Source organism: Chlorocebus sabaeus, chromosome 16 (assembly GCF_047675955.1).
Source record: "Chlorocebus sabaeus isolate Y175 chromosome 16, mChlSab1.0.hap1, whole genome shotgun sequence".
NCBI classification, from domain to species: domain Eukaryota; kingdom Metazoa; phylum Chordata; class Mammalia; order Primates; family Cercopithecidae; genus Chlorocebus; species Chlorocebus sabaeus.
The window spans coordinates 72,774,486-72,790,517 of NC_132919.1; the positions used below are offsets into that span (position 1 = coordinate 72,774,486).

The following is a 16,032-nucleotide window of genomic DNA, read 5'->3' on the forward strand; positions in this document are numbered from 1 at the left end:
ATGGGAGTTTTAGCACAAAGAGGTAGGGGGTAAATCTACTAAGAAGGAGACACCTCCTCCGCCCCTGCTGGAGTAGCAGGTTTGTTTCCTTGGGAAGGAAGGGATTACATTTTATTCAAGTTGGGTGCTCTGAGCATGAGCCATTGGAAGGCCGAAACTGTATTTATCCTGAGCTACCACTGGACCTGGCAGAAAATAGGCATGGATTGAATGTAACAAATGGATGAATGAACAGGTAAGCAATAGATCATAGAGGACGCTGATGAAATAGCAGAGAGATCTGAGTTTGAGGTGGCTGGCAAGGCAAAGTTACTATGGGTTATTGAAATAGGATATGACAAGGTGGACCTTTACTGCTTGTACCTAAATTGGATTGCCAAATCCAGCAGACACCTGCAATGCTCATGTAACAGACACCTTGCTCAACTAGGTGGCACTTGTCACAGAAGCTACTCCTCATTCTTGAAGCACCCCTGCTTCAGGATTCTGTGACCCCATACTATCCTGGTTTTTTCCAGTTCACTTTGCTAGATACTCCTTTTCAACCTCCTTTGAGATCTTGCCCTCCTCTTCCCAATGTCTGAGTGTCAATATTCCTCTAATGCTTACAATTATATTCCTCCAATCCTTAAATGTATATCTCCAGCCCAGACATTTTCCTCCAAAAGCACTCTGATTTTTAAATTCAACTGCCTCCTTAACATGACATCTTCACTTGGATGCCTCAGAGAAATCTCAGATTTACCACTTGGAATTTAATTCTCTTAATTCTCCACTAGTTGGCCAGGCAAGGTAGCTCACACCTGTAATCTCAGCACTTCACTGAGGTGAGAGGGTTGCTAGAGGCCAGGAGTTCGAGGTTACAGTAAACTATGATCGCACCATTCTACTCCAGCCTGGGCAAGAGAGTGAGACCTTGTTCCCAAAAGAAAACAGAAGAAAAACGAACATAAGGCTGGGCATGGTGGCTCACTCCTGTCATCCCAGCACTTTGAGAGGCAGAGGCGGGCAGATCACCTGAGGTCGGGAGTTCGAGACCAGCCTGACCAACATGGAGAAACCCTGTCTCTACTAAAAATACAAAATTAGCCAGGCATGGTGGCACATGCCTATAATCCCAGCTACTTGGGAGGCAGAGGCAGGAGAATCGCTTGAACCTGGGAGGCAGAGGTTGCAGGGAGCCATTGCACTCCAGCCTGGGCAACAAGACCGAAACTCCATCAAAAAAAAGAAAAGAAAAGAAAGACAAAACTCCACTAGAAAAACTCCTCACTTGCATATCTCAGTAAATGGGATTAACCTCTACCCATTTATTGAAGTCAGAAACCTGGGAATTATTCCTATCTCCTTCATTTCCCTTCCTTCCACCCTTATCCAATCTATTAGGTAAATTCAGTTACTTCTACCACCAAAATATATCTCAAACCCATCCCTCAGAGCCACCATTCTAGTCCTGCAACATCCTAACAGATCTTACACCCTCCACTCCTAGCCTCATTTATTCTCCACATAAAAACCAGAGCAATATTTTAGTAATGTAAATCAGATCATAGCACTCTCTGCTTAAAACTCTTCAAGGACTTCCCATGACACTTCCCCATGACACTTTGAGTAAAATGTAAATACTCACCACTCAGGATCCTTGCTTCCATTATGTGCATCTGGCCCACTGCCAAGGAGATGATATTTGGTCAAGGACCTCTAATCAATGTTGGAGACAGGGAAAAAAAAAAAAAAAGAATTGGCTGCAGCTGGGTGCGGTGGCTCACGCCTGTAATCCCAGCACTTTGGCAGGCTGAGGTGGGTGGATCACCTGAAGTCAGGAGTTCAAGACCAGCCTGGCCAACATGGTAAAACCCTATCTCTACTAAAAAATACAAAAAATTAGCTGGGCATGGTGGTGGGTGCCTGTAATTCCAACTACTTGGGAGGCTGAGGCAGGAGAATCACTTGAATCTGGGAGGTGGAGGTTGCAGCGAGCCAAGATCGCACCACTGCACTCCAGCCTGGGAAACAGAGGCAGACTCCATCTCAAAAAAAAAAAAGAATTGGCTGCAAAAGGATACAAAGCCAGGGCTGGGCCCGATGGCTCACACCTTTAATCCCAACATTTTGGGAGGCAAGCAGACCGCTTGAGCCTCTGAGTTTGAGACCAGCCTGGACAACGAAACCCCATCTCTACTAAAAATACAATGGTGGTGTGCACCTGTGGTCCCAGCTACTGGGTGACTGAGACAGGAGAATCACTTCAACCCGGGATGCAGGGGCTGCAGTGAGCCAAGATCGTGCCACTGCACTCCAGCCTGGGTAACAGAGCAAGACTCTATCTCAAAAAAAAAAAAAAAAAAAAAAAAAAAAAAAAAAGTCGGGAGTGGTGGCTCATACCTGTAATCCCAGCACTTTTCAGGGTTGAGGTAGGCAGGTCACCTGAGGTCAGGGAAAAAAAAGATACAAAGTCAAAACGGATGAATATTTGTGACTATACAAAATAACAGCGTGCCAACTAATCCTAAATTTCCACTCAGTCTTTAAGTAGTTCCTTATATATTTTGTGTTGGGTATAACGTAGAATTGATCTGCAAATGTAGGAGAATCTTTCCCCCGTTCCTTCTTCCCTCAGCCCTTCTGACTGGCTCCTTCTCCTCCATTAGTTCTCAAATTGTCACATCAAAGGGACCTTGAGGATCAGTCTATCTAAAGTAGCTCTCCGCCAACACACACACACCCCATCATTCTGTCTTATTTCCTCTGTCACGCTGCTCTCACCGGCACTGCTCTCAACATCTGTAGATGCTCTGTCTGTTCATTCTATCTTCCCCATTAGGCTAATAAACTCCATTAAAGCAGGAAACTTATGTCTTGTTCTCTGTTCCATTCTTAGGGCCTACTCCTGTGCCTGGCCCAGAGCAGGCTTCAATAAATAGTTACAGAATGAATGAAGAAATAAATTAATGAGAATTTAATCTTCTAGCCAGGAGGGGCTAACTAGAAAGATTTGTCTTGACTCCATCTTGAGAGGCTGGAGACAGACATCTTCCCTTGATTCCAGACAGATTTATTATTTATGTGCTTATTTAGAGACCAGGAGAGGGGTGTGTGTGTGTGGGGGGGGGGGTCTCCCTATGTTGCCCAGGCTGGTCTCGAACTCCTGGACTCAAGGGAGCCTCCCGCCTCGGCCTCCCAAAGTGTTGGGATTACAGGCGTGAGCCACCGCACCGGCAAGACAGATTTAAAAAGCAATGTCTGGAGGTTTTTTTCCATCAAAAGGTTTGATGAAACCCATTGTAACTTGCCCTTCTGGGGTTAGTGGGGGTGGGAGCGACTCAAAAATTGTCTCAAAACTAGGTGAAGGGAAAGGCAGTGGAGCAGAGACGTGGCTCGCCGCGTTCAGGATCTTGGGCTACACCCTCCCCTCCCCCACACCGTAACGGCTCCAGCCCCTTCCTGTCTTCAGCTTGGCGCGAAGGGTGGCTGAGGCCTGAGTTTGGGCTCCAGGAACCTCGCACCGTTAATTATTCATGAGAAGAAGGGCACCATGGGAGCTGGCTCTCTTGCTATTGATAAGGGGGCGGTGGGGGGCCGACTTCCCGCTAGGGCTCCTGGGAAGATCTACAATATTCATGAGGGAGGCGGGCTCTACGAGAGCTGAGGCTTCTTGCTATTCATGAGGGGGCGGGCCTCCTTCCCGCGTAGGCTCTTGGGAAGATTCTACAATATTCTAGAGGCCACGGGGACACCTGGTGGGCAGGGCTGCAGCTCCGGAGCCTACGGGAGTCTGACCTTCCCGCTTCCTGGCGGGAAGATCTTGAGGAGATATTTTCTTTTCTAAACACTAAGAAATTTGAGGATGGTGGGGCAGAACGACTAACTGCCACTTTCCTGTGACTCTGTAGCCTGAAAAGTGTCAAAATCTGTGGTAAAAGAGGTTTTTTTCCCCCAGTATTTTATTGCGATAATTTCATCTTTCATGGACTGAAGGGAGTGAAACGTACCCCGTGTGGTTTGATTCTCCTGTTGGCCAGGTTGTCCTTTAGGCTTGCCTAGTTTGCGACTTTGGAGATGTTTGGGGGCAGCTGCCCGACGGATTGGGTGGGGCCTTTCCAAGAGTTTTATGTTAAAACAGAAATCGCTGTGAATGTAGTTTTTATCTTAAAGGTGTGGGGGGCGGGGAAGTTCATCCAATTGAGCCTTTCACACGCGGACGAAGTTAGTGGGATGGAACGGGGGGCATGAAGCATCATTTTATTATTATTATTATTTGGGGCTGTGATTCTTATTCACTTGAGGCGTGAGCGGAAACCAAAAATAATTTAGGATTATACCTTTAGAATTTTCACAAAAGCCTGCTTTTTCCCTGCGAAACGTCCAGCTCTGAGTGAGGAAAATAAGGAACTATAGGTGGAGACCAGTTTTAAACGAATTTGGGCTTATCATTTTTAAATGTGTATTTATATTTATTTTAAACATGTATATAGTTCATAGTTGACACAGTGAAGTCCCCGCCTGGTGACAGTCTTTGAAGAGCCCACGGGCCTAAGCCGCGCTTTCCACATTCCTCAGAGAAACAGGACGAAGCCAAGGCCAGATTTATGTTACTATAATAAAAATGCTTTAAAACGCCTACGTTGTTGGCTGGACGCGGTGGCTCACGCCTGTAATCCCAGCACTTTGGGAGGCCGGGGCGGGTGGATCACGAGGTTAGGAGATCGAGACCATTCTGGCTAACGTGGTGAAACCCCGTCTCTACTGAAAATACAAAAAATTAGCCAGGCATGGTGGCGGGCGCCTGTAGTCCCACTGCTCTCCTGCTCAGGAGACTGCGAAACGCCATCTCAAAAACAAACTAAACGCCTACTGTGAAAAGTTAAAGTTACAAACAACCTTATGGATTCAACGAATTAAGATTCTTTTACTTGGTGGAATGACACACAGTCATTAAAATATGATTACTTGTAGAAGGATATTTATTAGCATGGAAAGAGAATTCATTGAAAAAAGCAGATTGCAAAGTAGTATAATGATCCCTCTTTTTTGTTAAAAAGAAGTGTATGTAAAAGTTTGAAATTATATAAACCAAAGTGTTTGTAAGTGAACTTAATTTTTTCTTCGTTTAGCTGTATTGTGTAAAGTTATTATTTGTGTAATTTTTTTTTTTTTTTTTTGAGACAGTCTCGCTCTGTCACCCAGGCTGGTGTGCAGTGGCGATCTCAGCTCACTGCAACCTCCGCCTCCCGGGTTCAAGCGATTCTCCTGCCTCAGCCTCCGGAGTAGCTGGGACTACAGGTGCGTGCCACCATGCCCGGCTAATTTTTTGTTTTTTTGTTGTGTTTTGTTTTTAGTAAGGAAGGAGTTTTCACCATGTTAACCAGGGTGGACTCGATCTCCTGACCTCGTGATCCACCGGCCTCCGCCTCCCAAAACGCTGGGATTAAGGCGTGAGCCACCATGCCCGGCCTATTTGTATTATTTTAATGATAATTTTAAAATATCTCCTAATTTAAGTGTTCACTCAATACTGTCCCCAAGCGCTGTGGTATGGTTTCAAAGGAGGTTCAGAGTGTACCTTTCACTAAGCACTAAATTTCTTTGTTGTGTTTTCAAATGTGTAACCAATTTTAAATTGATGTAAGTTGATATGTAACCTTTCAAGATGAATAAGTAACAATGTTACTTTAGCAATTCTGTAGGAAAGGAGAAAATGCCTTTTAGCCAGATACAATTACATATCTTTGATGAAAATGTCTTAGTTGTTACTTCAGAAACAAGGAGCCTTCTATTGGAGTTGTAATTATGCGTATATGTATATATACACAAAAGACATTGTTTTCTGAATTAGAGCCATAGAGTGACACAAAGTCACTGTGTGGTACACGTGTTTAAATAATTATTTAGTGTAATAGGCGGCGCCGTGGCTCTCGCCTGTAATCCTAGCACTTTGGAAGGCCAAGGCTGGTGGATCACCTGAGGTCAGCAGTTCCAGACCAGCCTGACCAACATGGTGAAACCCCGCCTCTACTAAAAATACAGAAATTAGCCGGGTGTGGTGGCACACGCCTGTAATCCCAGCTACTTGGAAGGCTGAGGCAGGAGAATCACTTGAACCTGGGAGGCGGAGGTTGCAGTGAGCTGAGAGCGCATCGTGTAGCTGCACTCCAGCCTGGGCAATAGAGCAATAATCCATCAAAAAAAAATTATTTAGTGTAAGTAAATAGTCAGTAATTTTAATAAGTTACGTTTAATGAGTTTAAGAAATATTTATCTTTGAAATCAAGTTGCATAGGCCCTAAGATTCATCAGTGACTATTATTTTTTGTTTGTTTGTTGGTTTGTTGAGACCAAATCTCACTCTGTTGCCCCAAGCTGGAGTGCAATGGCATGATCTCAGCTCGGTGCAACCTCTGCCTCCCGGATTCAAGCGATTCTTATGCCTCAGCCTTCAGAGTAGCTGGGCTCACAGCAACCTCCGCCTCCCGGGTTCCAGCAATTCTCCTGCCTCAGCCTCCCAAGTAGCTGGGATTACAGGTGTACACTGCCGTCCCTGGCTAATTTTTGTATTTTTTGTAGAGATGGGGTTTCACCATGTTGGCCAGGCTGGTCTCGAACTCTTGACCCCAGGTGATCCACCCACCTCTGCCTCCCAAAGTGCAGAGATTATAGGCATGAGTCACCTCGCTCGGCCAGTGACTGTTATTAATAGAAGGTGGAATTGAGGAAAGAATTATTACTATTCATGTATTTGTTCTAGTCTTATGAACACACAGTGGCTCATGCCTATAATCCCAGCATTTTGGGAGGCTGAGGTGGGAGGATCACTTGAGCTCAGGAGTTCAAGACCAGGTTAGGCAACACAGGCAGACACTGCCCTGCCTCTACAAAAAATTTTTTTCTTTTTTTTTTTTTTTTTTTGAGATGGAGTCTCACTTTGTCACCCAGGCTGGAGAGCAGTGACACAGTCTCAGCTCACTGCACTCCATCTCCCGGGTTCACGCCGTCCTCCTGACTTAACTTCCTGAGTAGCTGGGACTACAGGCACCTGCTGCTACGCTCGGCTAATTTTTGTATTTTTAGTAGAGATGGGATTTCACTGTGTTAGCCAGGATGGTCTTGATCTCCTAACCTTGTGATCTGCCCACCTCGGCCTTCCACAGTGCTGGGATTACAGGCGTGAGCCACCGTGCCCGGCCAAAAAAAATTTTTTTTTCTTTAGCTGGGAATGGTGGCTCTGTGCCTGTAGTCCCAGCTACTCAGGAGGCTGAGACAGGAGGATTGTTTGAGCCCAGGAGTTTGAGGCTGCAATGAGCTCTCATCATGCCACTGTACTCCAGCCTGGGCAACAGAGCAAGACTGACAAAAAAATAAAAACCAACAAAGAAAAGAAGAAAGACTTTAATTCACTGCTTATTTGAGTATTATACAGCACATAATTGGTAATAGTAATGCCACCTACTTTTTTGTGTTGGGATTACAGACATGAGCCACCACACCCAGCCTATATTCTTTTAAAAAGTCAAAATATTAATGTAGCTTTAAAATTTCATAGTAATGTTTTTCTATTTCTTTAAAACTGAGTACTGAGTTTTTTTGTTCGAAACAATAAAAAAGATGAAAATAGAGACTTTAAAACTATTTAAATTTTAGCTGTAATAAAGTAAGTGGGGCCAGGCTCAGTGGCTCATGCCTGTAATCCCAGCACTTTGGGAGGCTGAGGAGGGCAGATCACCTGAGGTCAGGAGTTCGAGACCTTCCTGGCCAACATGACAAAACCCTGTCTCTACTAAAAATACAAAATTAGCTGGGCATGGTGGCGCTTGACTGTAATCCCAGCTGCTCAGGAGGCTGAGGCAGAAGAACCGCTTGAACCCGGGAGGCGGAGGTTGCAGTGAGCTGAGATTACGCCATTGCACTCCAGCCTAGGCAACAGAGCAAGACTCCGTCTCAAAAAAAAAAAAAAAAAAAAAAAAAAACCAAAAATCTTTTGTAAATACGGAGAAACAGCTATTGCATATCATACTATCAACCTCTTTGTTAAAAAACAAACAAACAAACAAAAAAAACTCTTCCTTGCTTTAACTTCCTTTCTTTCTTGTCTCTTGTACTTTGTTTTTCTGACCAGGATAAATTTATGAGACAAGAAGAAGAATGGCATCCAGAACAAATACCAATTTCACTTTGATTCCCAACCAGAAACTTAGACGTAGTAATCGTCAAACCAGCTGTTGTTCCAAGACCCTTGGCTCAGGCTTTCAACCCATATCAACATTTGGAAATTTTAAAGCCTTACCATTGGAAATATTCCAGATAATTTTAAAATATTTGTCAGGTGAGGTTTGGGAACTTATGAATAGCCTACAAAAGACACTAGACTATTTTAAGTTTTCCCAAGAACTAGTTTGTCATCATGGGCCATGCTAAAATGTTAATGACATTCATGTTAAGTGTTTATTTTCTAAAGTTTCATTATTGTCAGATAAGAAGTACAATGAGAAAGCACAATACTTAAATTATTATTATTATTATTATTATTATTTTGAGATGGAGTTTTGCTCTTGTTGCCCAGGCTGGAGTGCAATGGTGTAATCTCAGCTCACTACAACCTTCCCAGGTTCAAGCTATTCTCCTGCCTCAGCCTCCTGAGTAGCTGGCATGCGCCACCATGCCTGGCTAATTTTGTATTTTTAGTAGAAACGGAGTTTCACCATGTTGGTCAGTCTGGTCTCAAACTCCCAATCTCAGGTGATCCGCCCGCCTTGGCCTCCCGAAGTGCTGGGATTACAGGTGTGAGTCACTGCGCCTAGCCCTAAGTTAATTTTTTTAAATCTTCCTTTGAACACAGCAATACTTAAACTCTTGAAAACATGCCTGTAATTATGACATAGTACCTTGATTGGTAAATCCAAACATGTTTCTAATTCATTGAGAACTGGATTTTAAACAATTTTAAGATTTTTCCCAATGAGATGATGATGGTGATAGTGATGATGATTTAGTTAACCTATAAGTTAATAGACTGTGTTAATAGTGATGTTCTTGCATTTAAGCCATTGATACATACACATATATATTTCTTTTGGTAGTGAAGGATATCAGCATGCTAAGCATGGTGTCCAAAACAGTCAGCCAACACATTATTAATTATATCTCAACCTCATCAGGAAGCAAAAGACTTTTACTACAGGACTTTCATAACCTTGAGCTGCCTGACAGGAGACAAGACTCTGCTATCCTGGAGCACTACAGATCTCTAGGTAACTTATGTAATGAGAATCGCAACAAGTAAAGAACTGTGCTTAATTAAGAGAAACTTAGTATACAATCTGTAAGGCCAGTAGGAAATGGAATATATTCCAAAATGTGCCTGTTTCTATGATGCTTTTACTCTTTAGTGTGAGAACACTCCCTTAACCAGTTATCTTTAAAGGTGAGAAAATGCATTTTGATGTAACGTGTCAATTCTTGTGATTTCATATAGATACAACGTCACCTATGCTTAACGTCTAGTGGCTTATTAGTTTAGGAAATTGATGTATTTTCTATGTGTCACTTCCTGTAGATCGAATGAGTTTTATCTCTTTACCTCTTTTCCCTTTCAACCATAATCTAGTCCTTAGAAATAGAAATTTAAACACATTATTATGGAAGATTATTTATCCTCCCACCAGAAACTGTGTTTTTTTAAGTACATCTAGTAAGTCATTAAGCTATAATTAAACTGACCTTATCAAAGCAAATTCTGTATAATCTTTCTTCCTTAATTTATAATCATTTATGTTTTTTACTCCATTCATTGATTTCATTGTCCCTGAGAGTGCTGAAGTAAAATTCTAATTTTGACTTGACTAATGACACCGATTTAATTATGAAACCACTTTATAATTCATCAAAGCATGGCAATAAAACCAAATATCAAGATGGTGTGATTTAAATAAAGGCGTAACAGTAAGTTAAGTGAATACTGCATTTTAGTAGCCCAAGGATGCTTAGATTTAAGATAATAAGAGTATGTGGATATGTAAATACATCAAAATGTATTTGATGATTACCTGTGTATTTGAATAAGACCAAATGAAAGAAAAGTATGTGATTTGATTACAGTGTCATTGGTTTCAGTATTTATGATTAGGCTTACTAAAGCCTGTAACAGAATATGGAAACTACTTTTTCCTACTTCTCATTATAAATGTAATTTTTTGGCCGGCCACAGTGGCTCACACCTGTATTCCCAGAACTTTGAGAGGCCAAGGCAGGCAGATCACCTGAGGTCAGGAGTTCAAGACTACTCTGGCCAACATGGCGAAACCCTGTCTCTACTAAAGATACAAAAATTAGCTGGGCATGGTGGCACATACCTGTAGTCCCAGCTACTTAGGAGGCTGAGGCAGGACAATTGCTTGAACCCAGGAAACGGAGGTTGTAGTGAGCTGAGGTCACACCACTGCACTCCAGCCTAGGTGACAAAGTGAGACTCCGACTCAAAAAGAAAAAAAAAGAAAAAAAAAAGAATTATTTTCAGTTCATCATTAGTTGTAGAGGAAGTGGTACCTGGGTAATACAGTAGAGCTTATACTTTGGTTTTGATCTGAAAGAAATATTTCTCCCTGATCAAGTCTCAATTACTTAAACTGACAAAAACACTAAGACAATTATATGTGTAATTCAGTAAAAAGTACAAATATGTATTGATCTTAATAGCTTTTTTAGATGGTTGTATTCATGTAATGATTTCAACTTTCTGTTTAATTTTGATGCAAACACTTCATTTATGACTAATTCTTTAAGTAAATGTTTGATACACTTACCATTTTCTCATGTTGTCATTCTTACCTGATCTGTTATTGTTTTCACTTTTTTTTTTTTTTTTTGAGATGGGATCTTGCAGTGTTGCCCAGGCTGGCCTGTACTCCTGGGCACAATCGATCCTCCTGCCTCAGTCTCCTGAGTATCTGAAACTACAGGCATGTGTGACTGTATCCAGCTTGTTTTCAGACATTAAAATAAGATTTTCAGAATGCTGTGCTTTGGGCCGGGCTCAGTGGCTCATGCCTGTAATCCCAGCACTTTGGGAAGGCAAGGTGGGAGGATCGCTTGAGCCCAGGAGTTCAAGACCAGCCTGGGCAACATAGGGAGATCCCCATTTCTACAAAAAATTAAAAAATTATCTGGGCATGGTGGCCCAGCTGAAAGCTGAAAAAAGTCATGAGGTTCAGGTATATATTTTCTTACCATAAATCTTATTTTTAGTTTGAGGACATTTGCCCTCATAGGAGTGTTAACAATGTATTGCCATTTTAGGAAAATAGAACGTTTAAAGTTAGAGGAAACAAATTAGAGGACAAAACCTGTTGTCCCAGCTACTCAGGAGGCTGAGGTGGGAGGATTACTTGAGCCCCAAAGGTCGAGGCTGCAGTGAGTCGATTTTGAAAATGCACTCTGGCCTTGGCAACAGAGTGAGACCCTGTCTCATATTCATACACACACGCGCGTGCGCGCGCTCGCACACACACACACACACAATGCTTTGAAGAATTTTTTTTTTTTTTTTTTTTTGAGGCAGTCTCACTCTGTCGCTCAGACTGGAGTGCAGTGGCACAACCTCGGCTCACTGCAACCTCCGCCTCTTGGGTTCAAGCGATTCTCGTGCCTCAGCATCTCCAGTAACTGGGATTACAGGCACGCACCACCATGCCTAGCTAATTTTTGTATTAGTAGAGACAGGGTTTCACTATGTTGGCCAGGCTGGTCTCGAACTCCTGTCCTCAAGTGATCTGCCCTCCTCAGCCTCCCAAAGTGCTGGGATTACAGGCGTGAGCCACCGTATTCAGCCAATTATAAGTTTTAATTTGCTTTTTCATGTAAAACAGAGCAGATGGCCAATGTGGAAAGAACATTACATCTGACTCTATTTAGGGAAGAACTTTAAAAAAGTCTCTAAAGAGCACCTATGGTTTTCTTTTTTTTTTTTTTAAACAGCTGGTATTGGATTTTATGGTAAGTTGTGAGCCTTAAAAATAGGAGTTTTATGTTAGGCAATCAGCATACCAAAATAAGGCTGGATGCAGTCACACGTGCCTGTAGTCCCAGATACTCAGGAGGCTGAGGCAGGAGGATCAATTGTGCCCAGGAGAAGAATTCTAAGAATTAATGCCTAGAATTCCTTAGTTATGATGTGCTGTGAAACTGGATACCGAAGTATGAAAGGGAAAGAACTCAGCTTAAAAACTAAACACTGAAAAATGTCTTTTTTTTCTTTTCCCTTAGTTGTCAAGTATGAAAAATGTCTTTATATACAAAAATAAAGAGGGTTTATGTTTAAAACTCAATTCTGTTCATGTGTTACTCAAACATAGCAACTTCTAAAAATAAGTTAGATTCCTATAGATTCTTCAGAATTATGTAAAGTAATTATAATCTTATGTAAAAAGTAAATACAGAGAATATGAAAGCTGAAAAACGTCATGAGGTTCAGGTATATATTTCCCTACCATATATCTTCTATTTAGTTTGAGGACATTTGCCCTCATAGGAATGTTAACAATGTATTGCCATTTTAGGAAAATAGAACGTTTAAAGTTAGAGGAAACAAATCATACACTTCCTGTCACTGTAGCTCACGTTATATATCTCACTGAGAAACTGAGTTTTTTTTTCTTTTTAAAGTATCTGTACACAAAATCCTATACATTCTTAGCATGCAAGTCCCATAAAAGGATATCTTAGAAGGAATAAATGGATATTTCATCCTAACTGGATACTTTCTGTGAAAAAAAGAAAAAAATCTAGCCTCTGAAATTTTAAGTACTTATGACTTAAATTTTTGTATTTGGAGAGAGGGATACAAAACCTGTTTTCTCAGCCCAATGCAATTTAATCCCAGTGCTTTGTGAGGCCAAGGTGGAAGGATTACTTGAGCCCAGGAATTCAAGACCAGCCTGGGCAACAAAGCAAGACCCCATCTCTACGAAAAAAAATGTTTTTTTAAAAATTAGCTGGGCTTGGGCTGGGCACGGTGGCTCACACCTGTAATCCAGCACTTTGGGAGGCCGAGGCAGGCAGATCATGAGGTCAAGACATCGAGACCATCCTGGCCAACATGATGAAACCTCGTCTCTAAAAAGACATAAATTAGCTGGGCATGGCGTTGTGCACTTGTAGTCCCAGCTACTCAGGAGACTGAGGCAGAATAATCACTTGAACCTGGGAGGTGGAGGTTGCAGTAAGCAGAGATCGCGCCACTGCACTTCATCCTGGTGACAGAGTGAGATCCTGTATCAAGAAAAAAAAAAAAAAAATTAGCTGGACTTGGTGGCACATGCCTGTGGTCCTAGTTACTTGGGAGGCTGAAGTGGGAGGATCACTTGAGCCCAGAAGATCAAGACTGCAGTAAGTCATGATGGCATGCCACCGCACTTCAGCCTGGGCGACAGAGTAAGACCTTGTCTCAAGAAAAAAAAAAAAGAAAAATCTGTTTTCTCATTCTTTCCATGTTTTAGATTAGCAACTCTTAAAACATTTTCCTTTGTGGATATGGATATGAGGTTAATTTCAAGAGATGCTGAAATCTGCTTTCTATGGAATACAGGCAAAATAAAATTTCTCTAGCGTGTCTTTCTTATTGTATCTTTTATACTCTATGTATTTTTCCACGTGTCCTGTAGAAGCAATTTAACAATTTTTTGCAAGATTTTATGCCAAGGCCTCTTAGATGAGCATCAGAGTCACTTGTTAAATACCACAAATGGAAAGTGTTTTGCACCCTTCCTCCCAAACTTTCTCTTAAAAACTATATCAACTCATAGTCCACTGTGGTATACCATACTTGACTTTCAGGAAACATTATTCTGTGCTCTATTGATATTCTTAATTGTATTGTTGTCATTTTTTCTTACGTCTCTTTACTTTCTTAGGTCTACTGTTTAAAAGATGTACATTGCTGCTACCCACCAAGGAAAGGCTAAAGTACATTCACAAGATACTCACAGAAGTAAGATCATACTTCTAAATTAGTTTACAATCTTGATTTCCAGTAAAGATATTATTTTATTATCTCATGCTCATTTTACTCTGTATTAGTAGAATTTCATGAATTAGCACTAAAAAATTGATTTATGATAGTCTAATATTTTACCAAGTACTTAGAGATTATATAATGTCAAAATATAGTAATCTTTCACTTATTATAAAACCATTTTCATATATAACTAAGCACATCATTGAAGTTTATTAGGTTTCTCAGAGTATAAAGTGTATTTTACACCTCATACAAATCCTAAGGAAGTTTTAAAGTAGTGATTCAGATATTGTATTGAAGTGAAATAATTTCTGAATATTGAAATTTTATTGTTTAAATGTATAGAAACATAGGAAAGTGTTTAATATATAAAACAACAAACATTTTATGATAATAGACTTGGAAATGTGTATCAATATGTTTGGGCATAGTCTCTTTATAAGACTTTTATATACAAATCCAAGCATACGTCCAACTCTTGATGGTTCAGTTCAACACTCAGTGGTATCTACTGTTTCTGATACACTGACTTTTTCTTTTCTTTTCTTTTTGTTGTTGTTGTTGTTGAGACAGAGTCTCGCTTTTGTCACCCAGACTGGAGTGCAGCGGCGTGATCTCGGCTCACTGCAACCTCCACCTCCTGGGTTCAAGCTATTCTCCTGCCTCAGCCTCCCGAGTAGCTGGGATTACAGTCACCCACCACCATGCCTGGCTAATTCTTGTACTTTTAGTAGAGACGGTGTTTAGCCCTGTTGAACAGTCTGGTCTTGAACTCCTGACCTCAGGCAATCTGCCCACCTTGGCCTCCCAAAGTGCTGGGATTACAAGCATGAGCCACCTTGCCCTGCCAACTTTTTCGTGTCAGCATTTACATTGAGTTCTGGTCTGTATTATTATTGCAGCTTCCCAGATGACCTTTCTGTCATCCAATTCATTACTCCCCAAAGCATTCTGTATGCTGAATCAAGATTACTCTTCCTAAAGCATCACATTCGTAAATACGGTTTTTTTTTTTTTTTTTGAGACGGAGTCTCACTCTGTCGCCCAGGCTGGAGTGCAGTGGCACTATCATGACTCACTGCAACCTCCACCTCTTAGGTTCAAGCACTTCTCCTGCCTTGGCCTCCCAAGTAGCTGGGATTACAGGAATGTGTCACCACGCCTGGCTAATTTTTTTTTTTTTTTTTTTTTTTGGAGATGGAGTCTCTTTCTGCTGCCCAGGCTGGAGTGCAGTGGCATGATCTCAGCTCACTGCAACCTCTGCCTCCCAGGTTCAAGTGATTCTTCTGCCTCAGCATCCCAAGTAGCTGGGATTACAGGCGTGTGCCCCCATGCCCAGTTAATTTTTGTATTTTTAGTAGAGACAGAGTTTCACCATGTTGGTCAGGCTGATCTCGAACTCCTGACCTCGTGGTCCGCCCACCTCGGCCTCCCAAAGTGCTGGGATTACAGGCGTGAGCCACAGCACCCAGCCAATTTTTTGTATTTTTAGTAGAGGCGGGGTTTCACCATGTTAGAATGGTCTCGATTTCCTGACCTGGTGATCCACGCCTCGGCCTCCCAAAGTGCTGGGATTACAGGCGTGAGCCACCACGCCTGGCCAACATAACTTTCTTTCTTTTTTTTTTTTTTTGAGATGTAGTCTCGCCCTGTCACCCAGGCTGGAGTGCAGTGGCACAATCTTGGCTCACTGCAACCTCTACCTCCTGGGTTCAAGCAATTCTCTTGTCTCAGCCTCCCAAGTAGCTGGGACTACAGGCACCTGTCATCACACCCAACTAATTTTTGTATTTTTAGTAGAGACAGGGTTTCTTCATATTGGTCAGGCTGGTCTCAAATTCCTGACCTCAAGTGATCCACTCAACTCAGCCTCCCAAAGTGCTGGTATTATAGGCATAAGCCACCGCGCCCAGCCTCATAACTTCTTGTGTAAAACCTTTGCAGGGCACGGTGGCTCACACCTGTAATCCTAGCACTTTGGAAGGCTGAGGCAGGTGGATCACCTGAAGTCAGGAGTTCAAGACCAG

General features: G+C 42.0%; 1 protein-coding gene and 1 long non-coding RNA gene across 2 annotated transcripts in view; one reads left to right on the forward strand and one right to left on the reverse strand.

Moving 5' to 3' along the window:
• Positions 1-462: 462 nt before the first annotated feature.
• LOC140708786 (uncharacterized) lies at positions 463-3,393 on the reverse strand. Its single transcript, XR_012088990.1, has 3 exons — positions 2,767-3,393; positions 2,386-2,427; positions 463-1,701 (listed from the first exon to the last, which is right to left on the reverse strand). It is a non-coding gene; the product is annotated as an uncharacterized lncRNA (long non-coding RNA).
• A 258-nt stretch (positions 3,394-3,651) lies between these two features.
• Positions 3,652-16,032, forward strand: part of FBXO47 (F-box protein 47) — a 30,097-nt gene continuing 17,716 nt past the window's right edge. Inside the window, exons 1-4 of the mRNA XM_008012889.3 lie at positions 3,652-3,916; positions 8,114-8,320; positions 9,075-9,245; positions 13,902-13,978. Coding sequence (XP_008011080.2) covers positions 8,140-8,320; positions 9,075-9,245; positions 13,902-13,978 — 429 coding nt within the window. The 5' untranslated portion in view covers positions 3,652-3,916; positions 8,114-8,139. The remainder of the gene's footprint in view (positions 3,917-8,113; positions 8,321-9,074; positions 9,246-13,901; positions 13,979-16,032) is intronic.